This window comes from Lonchura striata, chromosome 14 (genome assembly GCF_050655825.1).
Source record: "Lonchura striata isolate lonStrDom1 chromosome 14, ASM5065582v1, whole genome shotgun sequence".
NCBI lineage: Eukaryota > Metazoa > Chordata > Aves > Passeriformes > Estrildidae > Lonchura > Lonchura striata.
The window spans coordinates 3,922,849-3,945,554 of NC_140716.1; the positions used below are offsets into that span (position 1 = coordinate 3,922,849).

Here is a 22,706-nt window from a genome sequence, read left to right on the forward strand (position 1 = left end):
ACAGAGAAAGAGAGATATTTCAAACAAAATCTTAAATTCTGCTAGAGAGGCTCTTGTCATACAATATGTGAATAACCTTTTCCCTTCTCTTTCCCTTTTGTAAACCAACCCTGACACCTGCTTTGGGATTTACCTTTTCATTGTAACCTGTTTATATTTACTTTGGTGTGGGAGCCCAGGGGCATGAGTCAATGGAAGGCAGTTATTACTTGCAATAGGGAAACCAGCTGAAATGTTTGGCAACACATGCATTAAATAACTTGAACCTTAGACAGTTCAATCTATCACATGAATGGTGTTTTTCAGATTAGCAGACGTTTCTACCTTTACCTTCCACCCCTCCTCCTTTGTCACAGAAGGAGGGCCCCTAAATCATATGACAGGATAAAAAAGATTGCACAGTGTGAAACACTCCTATTTCCCACTGACGTGGGACAAGACATCAAGAACTTGGCAGAATTCAGAGCCAATCAGAGAAGAACTGAAATGAACCTTCTGCCTTTTTTCTCTACAGAAACATGGGCTCTTATACTACTTCTGTTGGCTCTCCTGCTATTGTGAGTAAAATATTCTTTATTGATTCTCTGCTCCTGCTATTTCTCTCTTCTTGCCACTGCTCACTTTCACACAACTAATCTGCTGAAGAGTAGATGTGATTCCCAGTTTTCCAGTATCTAACCAGGCTCTGGAATGTAGCAGAGAAGTCTAAAGACTACAGGTGTGTGATCTTGCTCCAAGGTTTGGAGTATTCCCATCCAGTTATGAGATTGCTGATAAGAATCAAAGGAAAAATGGAACGCTAATGATGTCAGGTACTGGGTACCATCAGGGTGCTGGTTTCAGTCAGGGTTCTGATCCATCAGGTGATTTTTCACAGAAATCCAGCTATGCCTCCCTGGCTGAGGTTGCTCTGCAGGCAAGCCAGCAGAAGATGACCCCTGCTGCACAGATGGAGAGCAGCAGAAAGGTGCCAGGAGAAGAATATTTACAAATATATCAGTTTTTACTCCTTCTGACTTCTTCCATGGTACCCAGCTAAGATTCTCCTCAGGGGCACCTGGACTAGGAGGGGTCCTTTGCAGATCTTTGATTTCCATCCCATGTCCCTCCTCACAGCCACCTGTGCTGGGGGAAGGGGTGGAGCACAGAGCAATGTCAGCCACCCGCTCCTGGCTTTCCAGACAAAATCCCACAGCAGAAATGTACCCCCAGTGCTTCAGGGCAGCCCTGCTAGTGGGGAAATGCTGTTATTTGCTTTCCTGGTGCCAATCAGCACTGCAGCAGAGCAGAGCTGGTTAAAAACCCCTGACTGATGTGGTGCACATGAGCACAGCCCATTTGTCTGCCCTGGCAATGCTCCAGCCACAGCACCTCAGCAAGCTCAGAAAGTTTTAGCCATATTTTTCAAATATGTTCCTGTGATTTGGATCACTCAAAAGTCTGTTTTGGGCTGACTCTTATAAAAAAACAACAACAACAACAAAACAAAAACCAAATCCCAAACCACACCAAAACAACAAAACCAAAAAAGCTACCCTGAATCTTGACCCAAGCTTTCCTATTTCAGTAACTCTGTGGCTATCTAAGATTGCTGGTTACCAGGCTTGCACCTTCTGCAGGCACCTGTAATTCTGTTGTGGCAAAAGGGACTTAAACCCAGATTGCTGTGCTCTGATATCAGAACTAAAATGGAAATTTCACTGCTCATTGACACAGGTTGTTTAGATCCTTCTTGTCCAGCTGGGGCAACACTGTTCCAGTTCACACATGAGGGAATTTCAGGCATTTCTTGTTCACATCCCTGGTAGAAAGAAGTAATGACTATTCTTTGGCTTTACAGTTAATGGTCCTTTTCAGTCTGCAGAAAACCCTGACACATTTTACTGGTAGGAGTGTTAGGCTACATTTTCCTGGCCATGTTTCAAGTGGTTTAAACCTGTTTCCCTCCAGTATTACTGGGCTTTGTATTTCTGGGCTTTGTTACTAGCCCTCCCTGACATTTCCTGGTCCTCCCGCATCCTTGGCTACCTAGCAGAACATTACAAATGAGAATCCACAAACATTTGACTCCTAGCACTGAATTAACCTTTGACAAAAAAGGTTAAACATTGACAGACTGAGTTCTGTGAAACCTTTCTTCACCTGAACACACCCAGCTCCCCATTTTTTACCTGTTCTGTTTGGACCATAAGGTGGGATCTGCTTTTTTTGCTCTGGCAGAAGCTGTGCTGCGGGACACTGATCTCATTGGGGGTCCTCAGAATTTAAAAAAAAATTGGCAATTGTAAGGGAGACCCTCCCTAAGTCTCAACCTAGATTTTGCCTTTTCAAATAAGCATCCCCAAAATCCTGCCTGAGCAGCTGCTGCCTCATGACCTGAAGATGATCTCTGATAACATCCCCCATCAAACCTTCCCTACTTTACATCCCTTCTGCAATGAACTGCTCACTTGGGAAGCTGCAGCTACTAACTAAAACCAAATATTTTGAGGACCTCTTTCAACACAGCCAAAGAGAAGCTTCAAAGGGCTGCAGCTCAGGCCCTTGTTGAGAAAGAAAAAGCCCCAAGGTAGAAGCAATAACTTTAGAGCTGCCAGAAAGGGTACTTCAGAGGAAAGAAATCTGCAAGGCTGTCAATAAAATCTAAAGAGAAAACCATCAAGACTAGGCTTCCACTGAGCTAATGCTGGACTAAGGGAAGGAGAACAATTACTGAAATTGAAGAACAGTTTGACAAAAACCCTGCCTGGGACATAATTCCTGGCATTGCTTTGATTTCTCTTCAATACAAACATGTAAGCTTGGTGCTCCTTCCAGCCCCATTTTCTGCCTCTCCTTTGGTAGACAATGAGCTCCTGTCAGGAGTTTTGCTCAAGATTTCCAGATGCTGTCTCCACAGGTGATCTGGTGGAAACAATTGCTTTCACACCAAAAGGATCCCTCTGAAGCTCTGTGTAAGCCTTACCATGGCTTACAAGTAGATTTTTACAGGGCAATTTTCACTTGGACTGCTTTTTTTTCACCACTTGTATCAACCGCCTCTCCCAAGGGATGTCGCTGAAATATTCAGATTTAGGAGAGCTCGCAGCCCCAATGCCACAGTGATATAACACTCTTTAACGCTCTTTTCTGTCCCACAGATATGGGATCTGGCCATTTGGTGTGTTCAAGAAGTTGGGCATTCCTGGGCCAAGACCTCTGCCTTTCTTGGGGACATCTCTGGAATATCGCAAAGTGAGTGCCTGGAGCTGCCTTTGCTGGCACAGCTGTAGCTGAGCAGACACAGAGTAATGATAATTTATCCACAAATGCTCCTCTGTCACACAGGGCCTGTGCAAAGGCGAGGTGGGTTTTATGGGACGCATTCGCGGAAGCGATGCAAAGCTTCTGTGTAAGTGACAATCTGAACCACTGGAAAGCTGTACACACCTCTGTGAAAAACACATGCTAAAGACAAAAGAAACATGGGAACTCTCTCTTTTCCAGTTGGCAAAGAGGCAGCAGGGGCTGGGCCTCGTCGTGCCCCATTCCTGTGGTGCCCCTGGTCCCCATGGCTGCAGGCAGGTGAGGGGAGTGTGAGGGGCTGAGGCTGGGCTGGGCCATGGCTGCAGTTTCTAAAATCTTCCTCCCACTGAGCCCTGCCCTGCTGCCTGCCTGGGGCCCAGCTGGGTCTGCTGGGCCCAGGAGCAGCCCCAGGCTGGGCTGGCCAAGATTCTGCCACCATTGAGATCTGCCCACAACCACCGGGCAGGGAGAGGAGAAGCCATCAGCCAGCCTCAGCCACTGTTCCTGCCACAAACTACTGGGCCCACCTGGGCTCAAGGGACCATAGTGACCATCTGCAGGCCCTGGGCGAGACATTACCTGTTTCAGTGCTTCAATCTTCCCTCAAATGAGAGACAGGAACAAAATGCAGGCAGTGTAGAGGAGCAAGATGAAGACTCTGAAGTCAGTGAAGAAGAAGTCAAGTCCCAGATGGGAGTGATGAGGAGATGCTTTGATCTTAGGGTTTAAATACTCTTGTAAAGCTGTGGAGAAAGACTCTTTTTCCCTATAATGCATGAAAGGATGGGTAGATGAAAGTGTTCAAATTGTAGATATTGAGCAAAGGCCTCCATGCTAAAGTAAGCAGATGTTAAAGTAGCTGTGATCCTATGAGAAGTTTGAACAGAGAAGGAGAGAAGATTGATGAAGATCCTGTGCTCACAGGAAGAAGATGATTTCAGAGATAGATAATGAGAACCTTTGCCTTTGAACAGCACATCGTTGAAACAATACCCCAGAAGCTGACATAAACACAGCCATGGGAAAATCTTGTGGAAAATGAGAGAGATTTCACAATTGCAGATTTCTCCAGGTGGCTGCTGTTCATGGAAAAGCCATGAGAGAACTGTTTTCTTGTGGAGAGATCTCCATAACATTAACACGAGGGACTTCCCTCCCTAAGGGAACTGAAGAAAGACTGTTCTAGAAGTGGTAAACTTACTGCAAATTTAGGTTTAGTTTCTTTACATTTTCATTGGGAAATATAGGTTGTAGGGGGAGAAGTGTCCTGAAGGTTTTGTTCTTATTACTCTTTCTTTTAGTTACTGTTAATAAATTTTTTCTTTTAAAGGCTTTTAAAGTTTTGAGCCTGCTTTGCCTTTCTCCTAATCCTGCCTCACAGCAGAAAATGAATAAGTATATTCTAGTGAGAGCACTAATGATTGGTCAGCACTGAACCCACCACACTAACTGGTGCATTGGCCAGGAAATCTCAAATTGGTGAAGCAAAACCACTACAAAAGCCCAGTGTGGGATAAAGCTCAGCAGCACAGACCAAGGGGCATCCCCAAAGGAGCTCTCCTGGCTGGCTGATTTCCAGCTGCCCTTTGCCAGCCCCCTGGCCAACAGCTCACTCAAAGCACAGTGCACATTCATGCTTCATCATGGCTTTGGCTGCTCATAAAGCAGCTCTGAACATTAGCTTAGAGCTTTTCTTCCCCACCCACCATGTCCAAAATCATCCCCTCCACTGCATCCTCTCTCAGATAATTCAGTACCAATGCTGCCAGAGCTCAAGGAGCATTTGGACAACTCTCTCACACATGTGCATGGCTAGGAGTTGGACTTGGATGGTCCTTGTGGGTCTCTTTCAATCCAGGGTAGCACATGACAATTTTAAAATTGCTTTCCACAGGGTTTCCTGGAATTTGACACAGAATGTTTCAAGAAATACGGGAAAATCTGGGGGTGAGTATGAACCCCACAGTTCCACATGATGACAGCAGCAGTGACAGGGTGCTGCTGATGGCTTACTTGGAACCTGGTGACACAGATCTGTGTCACTGCCGCACCATACAGGAGCTATTTTGACCAGTATTGCGAAAAGCAGTTTAAATCTGGTAAAAAAGGCCCTCACCTGCCCCTAACAAAATCATGAACAGAACTATTTACTTCAGCAGGATCTGGAACTGGGAGGTTGGGTGGCTCTGATTTACCAACAGCAGAGGAATGTGAGTGACTCCCTTTGGAGCTGATCCAAAGAATTTCTTGTGCTGCTGATCCCCACCTGCCACAGCAGGAGCTCTGCAATTATGGCTCTTCTGTTCTAGACACTTCCTCCCATAGCTTTCATCACTGTTGTTACAACTTAGGCTACAACCTTGCACATCCTGTATGATGCATCCACTGGTCCCTACATCAGCTTTAAAAAGTAGAGTCTGGAAAATTTATGTTTACACAAATGGGTAGAGAGCACAAATCAGCTTAATCTACATCTGTTCCAGGAAAGCATTCAGAACTGGCAGCTTAAAAAGACAAAAACAAGGACTGAGTTTCATCTCCAAGGATATCTCAGTGCTGTCAGCCCAAGTCTCCAGATACCCAACTCAAGAGCCTGAAAGGGGTCGAACAAGTTTCCTTCTAATACTGTAATGTGTTTAAGTGCCTGGAAAAACACAGAGAGTCAGGGGAGGAAAGGAAGACACTTGCTTCATTTAGTATCTGGCCCTTTGAGCAACTGAGCCCTGCTCATTTCCCAGTGAATTTGGAGGGTGTTTATCCCCCTTTACCATTTACAAAACCAGATGGGAAAAGGTCTGGGAGTCCTTTTCTATCTCTTCTTTCTACATTTCTGTACTCAGACAACAGAGCAACAAGGCTGCTGATGGAACAACATTTGTTCAACACATGGGCATCTCGTGGGCATCAGCCAAGCCTTACACTTCAATTATCTGGGGTTATTTACCTGCCTCCACTTTTCCCCCCACCAGGATTTACGATGGCAGACAACCCACGCTGGCTGTCACAGACCCCCAAATCATCAAATCTGTGCTGGTTAAAGACTGTTACACCACCTTCACCAACCGCAGGGTAAGAGCACAAGTGCTGTGATCTACACAGTCCAGAGAAGTGCAGAGGAGACATGCCAAGCATCCTTTGGGAACGAGTGGCTGCACTACAGGGATTGCTGAGCATGACCACTGCACGTCACTGTTCCCCTGCCTTTCAGCCTGGACTGCACACACGGGCTGGCAGAGGGAGCAGACCAAGTCTACTCTCACACCTATTGTATATTTTTGTCTATATGGATGGATTTGGGTCTGTGTGAGCGTGCAGGAATCTGTAAGGGTGCACATGTACCACCAGCTGGGATGCAGGGATGGGACATGGTGGGTACACACAGACATGCAGGTGCTGGGCTGATTGGACTTGTACTGGGGCTGAGAATGGCACCTCACAGCTGGTTTAGTGCAGAAAAGGGAATTATTTATGGATTTGTGCCTTGACAGAGGCTGTTTGTCAGGCCACAGCCTGCTGCCAGCAGTAATGCCCCCAGAAGAGCCCAGGCAGGGGCTTGCATACCACATTGCCACCCCTGCAAGGAGGCTGCTCTCTTTTTTGGGGTTAACACCTTCTCTTTTCCCCTGCAGCGCACAGACCTGGCCGGGGTATTGAACAATGCCGTCTCATTAGCTGAAGATGAGCAGTGGAAGAGGCTCCGTACTGTGCTCTCTCCAACCTTCACCAGTGGGAAGCTAAAGGAGGTAAACCAGAGGGGCAGGTACAGACTAAATCAGAGTCAGTCAGCAGTGTTTTCAGGCTGAGATTATCACAGGGGTCTGATATCTTTAGTCAGAGCCTGGCAACTAAGCAGGCCTGTTTGATTTATGCCTAACTGAAAGCAGAAAAGTCTTAAAATAAACCTGAACAGAGAAATCTTATTTGTAAATATTCATGAAACTCCCTGTAGTCTTCATGAGCCTGTGTAAATGAGTAAAATGTATTGTCCTGAAGTGACCATGCCTGGTTTGTGTTACAGATGTTCCCTATAATGAAGCACTATGGGGAAGCTTTGGTGAAGAATGTTCAGAAGCAAGTGAAAGAGGGCAGCTCAATATCTGTAAAGGAGTAAGTAGCTGCTAAGAGCATCTGGCAGAGCAAAACTTGTTAGAAGTGCTGTGGTTCACTGGGTACCAGCAATGCACATCTTTCCCTTGGTCAGCCAGGGCTCTGAAAGGAGGAATGGCACCTACTGAAAGCCTGACTGGAAATTTAAAAGGGGAAATTTTAATTTGGATGTTAGGAAACTTTCCAGAGGTAGATAGGAAGGAAAATGCTCCAGCACACCTTTGTGAATCCAGAGATCCAAAATAATTCCAAGATTGGCAGGAAAACCCAGTTTTTCCTGCAAACACTCAGGATCTCTGTGCAGCACCTTCTCCTTTCCCAGAATATGGAAGATGCTGACCTCTGCCCCACACAGAAGTGTGGGATGCTCATCCCTCACATGCCCCACTGCTGGGCAAACTGAGGCTGTAGATTGGCCCTGAGTGTTTTTGCCTCATCTGTGCCTTCCATATGGGCTCTGGACAAAACCCTGTGTATTAAACCCCAATTTCAAAGCAAAAATGCAGCAGGGGCAGCTGCACACCAGGAACCACAAAGCAGCAAAGCTCCCCTTAAACCAAACCCCTGCAAGGGGAGGGCATGGACAGCTTGGAACAGGGGGCTGTCCTGGGTGGAACTGGACCACTCCCAGGGCTTGTTTGAGGCAAGGTGTGCTGCCACCCCTCCTCAAGAGGTTACCATGCTAAGTTCCACATGCTGTCCTTCCACCAACCCATTCCATGTTGTTGTAAAATCCTTGGAAAAGCTGCCTGACTTCAAAACTTGTGCAGGCTGGAAACAAAATCTCTCTAAAAATCTATCCCCTTCTCTAGAAGTGCTGTTCAGTGCCACATAACCAATTTTCTTTCCAAACCTAAGGCAGGAGGTCTTCTGAGACTTTATATTTGAATGTCACATAGACATGAGGAAAAAAAAAACATTCATTCAGTCCAAATATTTAACCACAGTCTATTTTTTTCCATCTTCCATCAGCATCTTTGGGAGTTACAGCATGGACGTAGTCACCAGCACTTCCTTTGGTGTGAACATTGACTCCATGAACAACCCCAAGGACCCCTTTGTCAGAGAGATGAAGAAACTGGTCAAGTTTGACTTTTTTAACCCAGTCTTCATATTGTCATGTAAGTGACTCCAGGTTTTGCTTGGACAACTTCCCTTACTGGGAATGAAGTCCTACTGGCCCTTGTCTCATCATTTCCTCATTGTGAGCTTCATGCTGAAACCCTGGGGATGAGATGAGTGAAAGCTTCCTCCACCTTTGGCATCCCCAGTGCAAGAAAGTTGTGAATCACCCAGAAATATCCAATTAAGTGCTGGGAAATGATTTGAAGGTTGAAAAGCAAGTGAGGCTTGAGGAGAGTACTGCTATCTGAAATGCATTTTCTGGAAGAGAGTGCTGAGTGGGGACTGTAATTAGATGCAATTTCCTCCAGTGCAATAGCTTTGCAGCAATGGATCTTAAATTAATGTTAGATACCTTGCTGAAACCCAGGGAAAGTCTGGATCTGTGCACAGAGGAGGTTCTGGTGCTGTAGATGTTATGAATTGATAGAGAATATCAAGATCCAGTTTCTACAAGGAAGGAAAAGCCTTGAAAAGGACTTGAAAATGTTTGCATGATCACAGCAAGGCAGTGAACAGCTCAGCTTGAACAAAGAACTCAGAATTTTCAATATTTCTCTTGTGAGCCACATGCCTGTTGTGTCCAGAAGTAACCTGTCATTAGAAAACAGAGCCTTAGAAATAGGAGGTGGAATATGCCTTGGTCTTCTCTTAAATGAATGATTATACCCAGCTTGGTTGTGCCCATGTGACACAAAAACTATTCCAAGGGAATGAAACTGAGGGAAAAAAGACACAGTCCATGCTTTTCTCATCTACAGAAACTAAAAAATGAAATAAATTCCCAGTAGCATCCACAGCTATCAGGAGGGTTTTATTTAAAGAGTGCAATTTAATTTTCTATTTGTTTTTCAGTTGCTTTCCCATTCCTTATTCCTGTCATGGCCAAGATGAACGTAAACGTCTTCCCCAGTGATGCTGTGGATTTTTTCATGAGATCCCTTGCCAAAATTAAGCAGGATCGTGAAAAGGAAGCTCACAAGGTGAGTGGGAATTTGAGAGCAATTGTGGCAGAAAGTACACTGAAGTGAGATATAATTAGGAAGATGATATCAAAGGTGAAGTCAAAGTACAATGACTCAACAAAACCCTGAGCCTACTCAAGTGTAAACATTTCATTTTAATACTGTCAGGAAAGCCCCACCTGACCCGTCCTGGCAGAGAATCAGGGGGACTTTGTACATCCGTGATCTGAAGCTAAATCCAGATAAAGGCTCAGCAAAATTGAACTGAGCTTCAGTCTGCAGCACTTGTAATGAGAGATTGAGAGACTCCCTGAAGAAGATTAGGCAGAGGATGAGAGAGTGCAGAGTAAGCAGCACATGAGCAGCAAAATCACCTTTAGGGTTCAGCCTTCCCCTCTTGCTTTTCTAAAACTGCAGTTTGCTTCCTGACAAAATTCTGCCTTTTAGAGTTTGGATCCCTTTGCCCAAATTTATTCAAGACACTGCTCTCCCACCCAGTGGCTTAATGGACAGGACAGACAGGTTTCCAAAATAAAAAGCAAGCATTACGTTTTTCAGTAAAGAAGTTTTGTGCATTTTGGGGATGTTCTCAGTCTAAAACTTGTGCTTAGGCTGTGAAATCTGCTTATCTAAGCCCTCCAAGGAACCTGTCACCAAAGACCTGTCCTGCTTTCCCTCTCAGGGCAGGGTAGACTTCCTGCAGCTGATGATCGAATCCCAGCGCTCAGCCAGCCAGGGCAACAGCGAAGCAAACCACTCATATAAAGGTAACAACACCCAAATCCTCATCATGGGCTGTGGGAGTGAGGAGAATATGGGGAGGTGTTTGCCTCACCATCATCTTCAGTGACTAGTTCTAGATGGAGCTCTGTCACCTGGTGCCAGCACCAGGGCTGAGATACGTGTCTGGGGAGCAGGACTGCCATATCATTTATTTATACTCAGGAAATCACCTGCCTCCTCTATCAAATGAATTTTTCTAGGCAGGTAGAGCAGTTATAAAAGCATTATCAGAAAACAACTGCAACAAACCTGCCTCAACACCACCTGCTGCTGCCTGCTCCTTGCTGAGACCATCAGCCAACACTGCTTTTCTCATCTCCCCACAGCCCTGACCGACACAGAGGTCCTGGCCCAGGCATTCATCTTTATCTTTGCTGGGTATGAACCCACCAGTAACACCCTTGGTTTCCTGGCCTATGAGCTGGCCATGCACCCTGATGTGCAGGAAAAGGTGCTGCAGGAGATTGACACAGTCCTGCCCAACAAGGTAAGGGGGGCCTTGAGTGATCAGGAGGACCCTGTGACCCTGCTGCCCTCCTGGTTCAGTCAGGGCAGTGAGAAATCTTCAGCTCCTAAACACCACGGATTTTCCATGAGCTCTGGGAGACACACACTGAGACAACTCAGCCCTGCAGTGGTTTTCTTTTGGCAGCTGGAACCTTCCAGCCACCTCAGCTGCTCAAGCCTGTTTGCCACACTCTGCACCCTTGCACAAGAGGATGTAGGTTTCCAAGCATTTCTATGACTCAAGGGTCAAAAACTGAAACCAGTTGCTCAATTTCTACCTTGCATTTTGTTCTTCAGTGAGTCTGAGTTAAAATTGGGGTAGTGGGGGTTGGGGATACTCTGGCTCCCACAGTTATTTTAGGACAATCCACTTCTGATGCCAACATAGCTAGTCACCTTCCTCGTGTTGTCCTGCAGGCTCCTCTCACGTACGAAGCAATTACAAAACTGGAATACCTTGACATGACAGTGAATGAAACCCTCCGGATCTATCCTCTTGGGGGGCGGATTGAGAGAACCTGCAAGAAAGACGTGGAGATAAATGGAGTGAACATTCCCAAAGGAGTCGTGGTCACAATCCCACCCTACGTCCTGCACCGTGACCCCGAGTACTGGCCCAACCCAGATGAGTTCAGGCCAGAAAGGTACAAAAAGCTTAATGAAAGGGAAGAAATATCACACTGCTTTTTCCTCAGTAATTAAGCATTAATCTCTGATTAGCTTCCTAATGGTGTTCTTCCTATCTTTTTACAAACAATACGGATGAGAGATTGCAGGCTCGTGGGAATGTAATTTTAAGAAGAAAACGAGCTTTGTGCTTAAAGCAGGGTTTCAAACAACATAATCTTCTTGGGAGAATAGCACTGATACCTCACAGGATCTTGTACCCAGATTTTAAGCTTTCTGAGAGGGGGCAAATTTGGAGGTTTTGTAACTGCTGGCCATCCACTGTATAATCCTTCTTGTTGAACCTGTTCCCTTCATACCAGCTTCTATTAAATATGCCAGACTCAATCCTTCTAGAATTGCTTTCCTTCCTTGTTTTCAAGGATAACTTTCCCTAGCTGTTTCTTTTTGTAACTAATATCTACTTCTCATTCCCAGAGAAAGTGAAGCCATAGGCTGCTCCTAACCAAAACAACTTCTGGTTCTTCTCTCTCTAAATACCGGAGACAGGAAATATCTGTCACTGTGGGACAGGATGTTGCCTGGATTTTCACCTTGCTTCCAATTACTAATCTGGATGGACAGAATTAAAATCAAACCCTCAAAAGGGACCCCACCCTGTCCTGGGCAAGGGCTTGGTCTTAGTACTCAATTTCTGGGGTAGCCTGAGACACTTTAAGAAAAACCCAAACCAGGCTCTGCAGGGCACCAGTGAGAGATCCCTGGGTAAATAAGATGTAGGTTTTGTGGTTTTGCTGCCTTCATTTCTTTTCCCCAACCATCATCTAGGTTCAGTAAGGAGAACAAGGAGTCCATAGACCCGTACACGTACCTGCCCTTTGGGGCTGGGCCCAGGAACTGCATTGGGATGAGGTTTGCTCTCCTGATTCTGAAAGTCGCCATTGTCTCCCTGCTGCAGCATTTCACCTTCCAGACCTGCAAAGAGACTCAGGTGAGGGGCACGTGGAGGCTCGGGGCTGGCACGGGCCGGGTGCCAACACCAGACATTTCACACTTCCAGGCACTATGGATCCAGTCATGCCTGAACCTTTCATCCCTGCGTGTTTAACTTATCCATCTGCACCTGTGCTTTCCCTCTCATTGTTGCAGATACCAATCAAGCTGAGTTCAGTGGGGCTGCTAACACCAGAGAAGCCAATTATTCTGAAGTTTGTGCCCCGGACCAGCACTGAGCCTGCCAAGAACTGAAACCCAGCCACAGCCCCCAACACCCAGGGACTGCTGTGCTAACAAAGGGATCACACATCACAGGAAATCTCTCCTACACAGAAGAGCAGCTCCAGTTAATTCTGGATGCAATTACTACATATTTACTAATAAACATAACTGTCAGAAACGTGATGTGGATCACTGGGCAGTGACAATACACAGTCCCCTTAATTTTGATTGCAAAACAAGAAATAAATCCAAATGAGAAGCTGATCATCGACTTCTAAAGGGACTTCTCCATCTGGAGGGAAGGAATTACTGCCACATCCAAGAAACAGAGGGTGTGATGGAAATTCAAACTGCCAGACCTCACTGGGCAGGGACGGGTGCTGTTCTTCTGGGTGTACTGATGCTTGAAATTTCATGTGTTCTAATTAAGACGACTGGTGTGAGACTACACATCCTAGTTACCAACCCTCTCCTGTGCCATGTGTTAATTAAACTAAAGTGTGTACAAATACTGTCATTAAAAACGTTTGAGAGCTGCTCTGTGTTGTATATAGTGGCTGATCACTTCCTATTTAAAACCCGTATTCAGCCTCGACCCTTGAAATCATCCATGTACATTGCTTTCCACTTAATTTAATGAATCTGATCCTTCATTTAATGCCATCAAACCCTCCCATTTGTAAAGTATTTTACAAACACTCCAGCTCCCACCTCTTACTTTGATTAAGAGGGTACCTTCAGTTCAGCACTGGCCAACCCTTTCCCATGCTGGAGTGACAAGATGGATTAGAGAGAGCAGCAGCTCCCAGGAGGAAAGGACAGCCCTGCAGAAGGGCCAGTGCCCCTGGAGGAATGGTGTGCACACAGCCTGGAGCTGAGCCTTTCCTCCCAGGTACGTGGGTGGGGTTTAGTCATTGCTTATGGTGCAGTTTCAGGTGCTTTGAGCTGCTCCTGTCACCAACAGGATGCTCTGGCCACATGGGGCTCATGCCATCCCTGACCATTTAAACAGGGAATATTCAAAAGCAGATGGGAGGTTCTCCCAGATCCAAGTTTCAGACCCCAGTTCACCCCAGTAACCTGTGCTGGTTTTCACACCTACCAACCAAAACAGATAGTAGTGAAACGGGAAAGGTTTCTACAAGAGATACAAATCAAATCAAGTCATCCTGTAACTTTCTCCTGGCACCCTTCTTTCCAAGGCATTATTTGCTGTAATTTTCTCCTGTGGTAATGTGCTTTTCTCTTTAGTCTAGCAGACAAAACTGCAACATGACCCAAATGGTGCCATCCCACGTAGCACAAATTTATTCAACAGTTCAGGTCCACTCTTTACCAGTGACTATTCAGGGGTTTGGGTGCGGACAAGCAACAGCACAGTGGATTCCTCATCCCTGGAAATCCCCAAATCAAAGCTGTCCATTTTTCTGGAAGATACAGTGACATTCACCAGGCTCTAATTCAAGAGTAAGCAGCTTGTGCTGTCCCAAAAGGCAGATAAAACAATTATAGTGCTCCCTTCTGATTCATCATCTGTGATAGACTGTTTGGGTTGTGCTGTGTACACAGCAAGGCTCTGAGGAGTGCTGCCAATGAGGCCCTGCCTCAGTTTAATCTGTTGCTCATCTCTTACCAGGGGTTAGAAATCATCCCTGGAAGAGCTGGGCCTGTCTGACTGGCTGTGATGCTGCAGTGGCTCTGATGGGGAGAGTGCAAAGCATGGACAAATCAGTTTAAAAAAGGCATTTTTCTGTAGAAAATCCAGTGCCAGGCAAAACTAACTCAGGTTCAAAAAAAGAGAAGGAAAGGGGAAACTATCATGGAAGCAGCACATCACTTACATGCCAAAGAGCTGCTTTGAAGTGATGAAAAATCCTTTTGGCACCTGATGAGGAAACCCAAGTGCCTTTGCCAGAAGCACAAAGGGTTAATCCAGCCACACCCCAAGCCTGGAAGTTCCTTCTCTGCATGGCCTCTCTGGGAATGAAGTCATTAAGTGCAACTGTTCAGATCATTCTTCCAAATGTGAAAAATGTGACTAATTTTCCAGCTTCAGCCAATTATGACCTGCCAGGACTATCATAACAGCCCATAAATAATCTGTAACAAAATCATGGTAATGAGTCTTCTAGAAGAAAATTAGATCCTCCGTGTCTTAACTCCATAAAAATACTCTGCTTTTAAGGGCTGCCTCCATCATTCCCAGCACTTCCTATTGCTTTCTTGGTCACCCTCAGCAGTGGCTTGGCCAGGAGTCTGCTGGTCCTGGGCATCCATCAGGTTTCACTGGTTTGGCCATTCCCACTTTAAATCAGGCCATTTAACTCACCCCTTGAATGGTTTTTCCTGATAAAACATTTATTTTATCTGGACTCCTCGCTGATTCATAAAATCAAAGAATCTTTATGGTTGGAAAAGGCCTCTAAGATCATCAAATCCAGCCATTAACTCGCCACCATGCTCACCACTGAATCATATAAACCATGTCCACAAATGCCACAAAGACTTTTCTTTGAACACTTCCAGGGGTGGAGATTCCATCTCTGCCCTGGGCAGCCTGTTCCAGTGCTTGAGCCCTGTTTCTACACATCCTTGGCAGGCCTGGGACATTGAATTGCCCCAGAATAGCTGGGTCTCATCAGAGGAAAGAAAAGAGTGTAAAGTAGAAATTAATTGTGGGGCCACTTCTGTTTCTCTTCCCCACCTAAGTCCTCCCAAAACCCAAGTAAGAAGGAAAAGAGAATGAAGGAAATTGTTGTTTCATTATAATTTTAAATCGCATAGGGTTTTCTCAAAGGCTTTACAACCTTGTCTCAGAGAAGTTATTTTGACATCACTGCAGAATAACAGACTCACACCCAGGGAAACACCAGCATCACTCAGAAACTCCTGTAAATATGCAGAAATATATTCCCCTTAACAAAGAAAGGACCTTTTCACAGGAGGTTTGTATCCTATGGGATAAGAACTGTTATTACATCAGTCCTGGTGAAAGACAAAAGGTGATTTTAAGTGGGGAGGTTTGTTTTCTGTTTCCCAGTTAACTACAGCAGAGTCACCCTCACTCCTAACTTGCCTAAATGATGTAATGCTTCCAATTGATTGCAATGACCAAATTGATGTTATGAAAAACAGGTTTCCTGCTTACAGTGAGGGAATGTTTCATGTGCTTCACCAAATCCGTTATGAGATATTTCAATACCAGGCTGAGCCCTGACAGAGAGAAGAATGGTCTGACTATTAGCAAACTAAGTGTCCCTAAAGTATTGAAGTCTTTTGCAATTCTGCTGTGCCTTTAAAGTGAAAAATGAAACATTTCCAGGCATATTTCACCTGAAAGGAAGAACAGACAGCATGGCTCCTTTTACTTCTACAGAGGCACAGTTCCTCTGGCATCAGGAGCCTGCAAGTCAAGGGACACAAGTGGAAAAGGCAGCACAGGCAGGGCTGGGATTGATCTCATTCCCTTCCTCCTCTCTCCATCTCCCTGGTAGAAGTAACAAGCCAGCATGGGGAATTACCAGACAGATTGGAAACATGGAAAACCTGTGGCTGAATTTATGCAACGACATCACTTTTCCCTGCTGTAATGGAGAGAATTGGACATATCGAATTGCTCACCACACAGATATGGAATTTTGAAAGCCCTTACTATTGCACAAATGTTGACAGGATATTTTATTTACTGCATCATTAAAGGTTAAAGAGACTCATTCTCCAGAGGATTCATTTTTTCAACTCTTAATATCAATTAAAGCTAATTTCGGCTCTAACCAATGATTAACATAAAATATGGAAAAAGCTCTAACTGAGCATTTCTGTTCATTACTCCAATGCTCTTGTATTGCTGGGGCACTTTATAGGTACTGATGCAGCTTTGTATCACCTAAGACATAGATAATTTTCCTCTCCAAAGTTTTTGTTGTTTTGTTTATGAAAATGCTGCAAATATGCTCAAAATACCTTTGATGATTTGGAACAAAATTTTTATTTAACCATTTCATAGCTGATGATCAGTGATGTTCTCCATGGGCTTCCCTACATGGCTGGGTACAATGTCTAGATACAAATGTACCTTGTTCCAAGGCCTGCAGCTTCCATATAATTCATATATATAATAAATAAACCCACTCTGAGGTGCTTGTGCAGCCACAAGTTTGCAAATGGAGTGGGGAAGACACTAGAACTGTTCAAGGGAAAATGAAAAACCTTGCCTGCCACTTATGAACTGAAGCCAGTCCAGCACAGCTGGATGCATTTACCCATCTTCACTTGACAAAATACTGATTCCATCCACACAGCACAGAGAGCCCAGGAAAATAAGCTACAGTTCATCTGCTGGACTGTGTCAGAGGTTTCTGTAGCCCAGCTGAAGGGGCACAGGTGCCACACCACAGCTTTCCCATCCTGGGGCTGTCCAGCTGGTTTTGCTTTGAAATTAGAGGTAGTAAAAACAGAAAAGACTTTTGGAAAATGGAGCACAAAGACAAACCCCCAGAATGGGGGGAGAGTTTGTCTTGCACAGCCTTGCACTAATTTGCCAGAAGCTTGTCTAACCTTTTCAGGACTTGTCTACTTGTATCCTAATTTTAGGCTATTTATTGTTAACAAGCACTAATCTGGGATCAATCAGTATCCAAAGGTCACAGCAGAAGCCAGAGGGAAGGCAAGGAGTGGTACAGATGCTCCGAGGAAGGTCAGCTGCTGCCACTCAGGCTGCTCTCAGGGGTAACCACACATCAATCACCCCACCAGCAGCCTGAGCCTCATCCAGGGCAGTCAGCAGATGCCTGATTCTCCCAGTGTCTGCAACAGGCTCCAGTGGAAATCTGCAGGATGTACAAGTGGGGAAAATGCATTTGGAGATGCTCCTTGCCAAGAAGGGGAGTGTTTCCCATGCTGGCTGTCTCACTCCTGTGCCCAATGCAAGCCCAGGGCTCTGCACTGAGCTGCAGGTGTCTCAGGCAGACCACTGAACTAACTGTTCTTATTTTTCCTCAGCTTTTCAAGACTGTAAGTGGCTTTCTCCTTCCCCCTCCTGCATTTTCATATTTAGCTTTCAGTGACTGGAATTCATTCGGCTGAGAGGAAGTGAAACTGCTCTCCTAAGTGGAAGAGCCACCTAATAAAGTTTTAATGGAAGATATCATTTCTAATCTTTACATTACATTAAAAGCCAGTCGGGAAATGAAAGCCCAGGAGGGTTAGGAGTTGGAAACACTCAGCAAGACAGCCTTATCTTCAGGGAGTTCACAGAATAAGTGTTGCCCTAAGGAACAGATTTTGCAGCAGCAGAGAGCCGGGGTTGTTACAGACTTAGTAGCCACATGTAGATAAATATCTTTATATTTGTGTGCATATCCACACTCCCAAAGGGCACAAGGATGTCTTAGCCTTTGGACAGACTCTCCAAATCCAGCTGAGATATCCACCTGGGAGTGCCCGAGGTGATAAGCTTGGAGCCCAGGCCATGGCATGGAGCATTTACCTGCTCCGCACCACCAAGGTGCTCATTTAAGCACCAAAACCACTGCCATGTTCAGTTTTTTTTTGTTTGGGTTTTTTTTTTTTTTTTTTTTTTTTTTTTTGTGACTTACATAGAATTGGCCACTTTGGGCTCTTCAATAATCCACAACCTGAATTTAAGAAACCTTCCCACCACCAGTTCCTTGCTCTGCTGAACATCCATGCAACACCAGTAGGAGCAGTTACAGAAATCTGTTTCCAGAAGCAATAGCAGAACTGAGCAGTTCTCAGGCTCACTGTGAAGGAACTGAAACATTCAAGCACATATCAGAAAGACAATTAAAATGGGCCAAAAGAGTACCATACATTTTTGAAACACTTGGCCTTCTAGTTTAAAAAGTTGACCTTGCAAATTTTGGTTGGCTGAGAGGAACCACATTCAGTGATGGATGTTCCTTCTCCCAGGTAACAAGTGGTAGGTCAAGAGAAAACAGCATCAAGTTGCTCCAGAGGAGGTTTAGGTTGGATATCAGGGAAAATGTCTTCATGGAAAGGGTTGTCAAGCATTGGATCAGGCTACTCAGGGACATGGTGGATTCACCATCCCTGGAAATGTTGAAAAACTCTAGATGTGGCACCTGGGGACACAGTTCAGTGGTGGGCTTGACCTTAGAGGTATTTTCCAACTGAATCAATTTGTGATTCTATAACCATCACCAAGAGTAAAACACATTCAAAAGCTGTTTTAAACTTGCAAAAGCCAAACTTCAAAAAATGCCAGAGTATAAATCTTCTCAGGGACCCAGAAGGCCCCAAGGTGGCAGCAATGAAGTTTCTGCAGCAAGAACTGAGAGCTCCCAAAGATGGGAAGGACCTGCCAGGGTGTCCAAGCAGCAGCTGCCCCAGGGAAGTGCTCAGACCCTCTGCTATGCTGACCCTGCTCTAAGGACAGCGAGAACAATGAGAAATTAAATTGCACCGTCACAAACCCCAGCATGCAGCAACTTCTGGCACTGCTTTGGTTTGTTTATTATAAAGCCACGTTGGCTTTGTGTTGGGTTTTTGCCTTCTCTCTGCTTGCTGGCAGCAGCTCCAGGAAGATTTCTGGAATTTTGCTAAAATTTCAGATATTGGTTTCCTTTGTAAGGAGTTAGAAGTTCCCACCAGACTCTCTCCCTAAGCACACACCACAGCTGCACAGCTCATTATTTGCTACATTTATTATATAATCACAAAAAGATTGGAGGTTTAAACCTTCTGTCTCTTGCCCAATTCTGAACTGGCTCCCAGGTGGGTTTGAGCACCAGCAGCTGGCCCTGCTGGGCTGCTCTGCCCCAGGACAACATTGCTGTTCTCCAAATCACCCCTGGAGCCACAAGGAAAGAAAACAAACCCATGGATCAACCTCTCCTCACTGCTCCTACTCACAGCTGAAAGAGCAATGCAGGGAAGAATCAGAAAAGTGGCTCTGAGCTGGACACACATCTGAGTGTGATCCACACGTGTTTCCATCCCAGGGCAGCCTGATCCCCAAAGCCCTGAGCTTTCCCTGACAAAAACCTGCTGAAATCATCCATTTGAGTGTTCATCTTTCACCTGTAGTTTCATTTCAAATCCATTTTTTGTAGGGGTTGCTGGACTTCAACCAAAATTGCTTTCAGAATTCTGGGAAATGTGAGAGGGGCTGTTTTCCATGGAAAAATTCACCTCACTGCAGCTCTGAAGTGCAGCCACCACCTCAGGCCCAGGGCTGGTCCCTGGGGAGGGTCTGGCAGAGGGAGAAATCTGGGCTGCACATCATGGACCTGTTAGCCTGGTCTGCCAGGTGAGAACCCCAAAATATTCAAGTTCAATGGCTCCCACTGAAAATCAGAAAATAAAAAAAATTCTGGTGTTGGAATAAGCAGGACCTAAGATTTTTTTTATCATTCAGGTGGTTTCTCAATTAAAGTTTTGTGGAATAGAGTGGGTACAACCAATGCTGAGATACTGGGAAGAGATAGCAGCAGCTGAGCCAGGAGAAAGGATCTGAAGCTTCAAACATACCACAGGCAGCGGGTGGGCTTTTTGAATAAGGAGAAAATTCATTAACTCTGTGTCAAAGATCACACAGAATTTAACGAAAGTCTTAAGTAAAAGATGCCAAGTGTTTCTGAGGAGGCCTCCTGGATCTTTCCTTGAAGATCTGCAAAGAAATGTGAAGGAAATGCACCACTTTCAGTACCATACTGTGAAATTAAATGTTATCCTGCTACACATTCTTTTTTTATAGCCCACTTTCTATTTTTATTCCTGTTCTGCTGTGGAAGTGTTTGCTAATAATATATGATAGGATGCTTTGTCATGAAAAAACCTTGTATCATTTATCTGTTTCTGAAAAAAGAAATTCTCAGTACAAATCTAATAAGGGAAAAAATCCTATTCTAGCTCCTGTTGGAGGAAAGGGATTGATTTATGGAGAGAGATGAAAAGCACTAAGTATGTATTGCTTGGCAAAATGAGGAATTGTAGAGAACTGTCTTTATGCATTTGAAGGGTGTAAACATCAAAGAGGCAGAAGAGCTATTTAGAGCATTAGGAAGAGGCACATCTAGGAGACAAGAGCTGAAATTAAATGAACATCCTTAACTTAAAAATCATACTTCTGCCTGCAAATCTATTTCCTGGTATTATTACTTGCAGCACACTAATGAGTATAAATGAAGCTTATAGAAAAAAACACCTAATCTATTTTTCATATCTGATCAGCAGATCTTCCTGTAACATTTATAAAGCCCAGACCCAGCACCTAATCCAGAAACTTTGGGAGAAGAGCACCCTTTAAGCCTCCTTCTTATTGCCCAACAAATGTTGATCAATACAGTGGGTCACTTCCCCACCTCTGTGCCCTCTGCAGCCTTTGTGGTCAGTCTGAGATCAGACTCATAGGAGCTGGGTGGGTTTAACTGCTTTTACAGCAGCCAAGGGATAATTCTGATTGTTAACAACCCTTCTGAGAAACAAGAGCTTCCTTGCTCACACCCTGCAGGAAACCTGTCACTGATCCTGCAGGATGCCCAAACCTGCCTGTTTGGAATTCAGTTAATTGCCCACAGACCTGGGCTAGAGCATCAGGGGAGGAAAGGCTCTCTAAGAAATCAGAGCCTCTGCTCTCCTCCAGGCTTTGCAGCGTGCTCCAAGAACTCCAGAGTCTCACGTGGCCTGACAGCCCACAGAGACCTCAAGGACAGAGTTTTGCTCTCCCACCCCAAGGATGAAGTTTTGGAGTAAGGAGAGCTCAAGGACAGAGATTTGCTCTCCTTTTCAGCAGGCTTTGGGAGCGCCCCGTGCCCATCTGGGGGTGGGCTGGCAGCACAGCCATACCAGGCTCCAGCTGAGCTGACCTCAGCCTAGCAGGGGTCTGCACATCCATATGGATGGGCCTGGATAATTGGAAACAGCCTGCAGCTGGAGGCTCCCAGCTGAAAAACATCACTTGGTTACACACCTCCCTTCTAATTCCTACCAGCCAGCCCAGGATAACAAGGCCTGTCCCTCCCTGTGCCTTTTCTCAGCAGCATTTCACAGGTGACAGATCCTGGAGATGGCAGGGCAGGACTCCCCACTCTCAGCCTCCCCAGAGAAATCCTAAAATCCTTCCAGAATTACAGACACCTTTTATATTATTTTTTCTGCCTAGATTTTTAGTCTAAAGACAAGACTGTGGTCTCATATTAGCCATTAAAGTCAAGTAAAGGAGGTGCTTTTTGTGCTCCCTCCCTTCACCAGCAGGAAAAGAGGTAAAACCCAGGGGAACAGAGGCAGCAAAATTGTGAAGTCAGAGCACAGAGGCCATGCAGGCTGTGGCTTCCCAAACATCCTGATCCCTTCAGTCAGAAACCACTTCATCATCAAACACAGCATTTCATGTGCATAAATAAAAAGGAAGAGAAATGATTGCAATAAGCTTCTGATAATAGCCAAGGTTCACAACTGAATCTGTGATATTTTAGCAGAAAGCATATATTCATGTAAAATAAACATGATGCCTGTGAATGACAGGCTCTGATTTATATTCCTGATGTTTCCAGCCCTACAGCATCGTAAGAACATTGTAATGAAAAATGTTCAGCAGCAAATAGGAAAGGATGGCACTCTGTAGGCGAGAGGGGAATTACACTGCTTCCCGTGCCCTGCCTGGGGCCACCAAGGTCCCACACTTGTTCACATCCAGAAACATCAGTTCCTAAAGGAATGGACTTTCTGATGTAGTCACAGCTCTGTGCAAAGCCTGAGCAGCTGAGGAAAGCTTATCCAAACTGCAGGGCAGCAGCTGTGGTACTCAGAAAAGGGCAGGGGACACAGAGCTGTCCCCACCCCTCCCTGGACACTCGTTCCCACTCTGCAACCTTTGCAGCAAACTCACAGACCACAAGCCAGAAAGCCAAAAAATCTAAATAACATCTTACCATGCTGGGGGAAAGGCCACGTTCCTCAGGTGGGGAAGGGGGTCCCATGGTGAGGCAGGGTGGTGCTTTCACTGGAGACCTGCACATCTCCAGCTGAGCTCAGGAGAGGAACAGCACAACCAGGCTGAGCTTAAATGGGCTCTGGGCCTGTGGGTGGGGTGTAGAGCCCAGGTGAGGC

The 22,706-nt window shown here is 45.4% G+C and overlaps 1 protein-coding gene and 1 long non-coding RNA gene across 2 annotated transcripts; one reads left to right on the forward strand and one right to left on the reverse strand.

Annotated features, from left to right (window-relative positions):
• The first annotated feature begins 361 nt into the window (after positions 1–361).
• On the forward strand, positions 362–13,152 carry LOC110481678 (cytochrome P450 3A9). The gene is made up of 13 exons (XM_021550424.4): positions 362–557; positions 3,141–3,234; positions 5,180–5,232; positions 6,255–6,354; positions 6,915–7,028; positions 7,304–7,392; positions 8,365–8,513; positions 9,370–9,497; positions 10,162–10,246; positions 10,589–10,749; positions 11,187–11,413; positions 12,225–12,387; positions 12,546–13,152. The coding sequence occupies exons 1-13, from the start codon at positions 487–489 to the stop codon at positions 12,642–12,644; spliced, it is 1,533 nt and encodes a 510-aa protein (XP_021406099.2). The 5' UTR covers positions 362–486; the 3' UTR covers positions 12,645–13,152.
• Positions 9,615–22,704, reverse strand: LOC146766062 (uncharacterized). The gene is made up of 2 exons (XR_014958515.1): positions 22,529–22,704; positions 9,615–20,265 (listed from the first exon to the last, which is right to left on the reverse strand). It is a non-coding gene; the product is annotated as an uncharacterized LOC146766062 (long non-coding RNA).
• Positions 22,705–22,706: the final 2 nt, after the last annotated feature.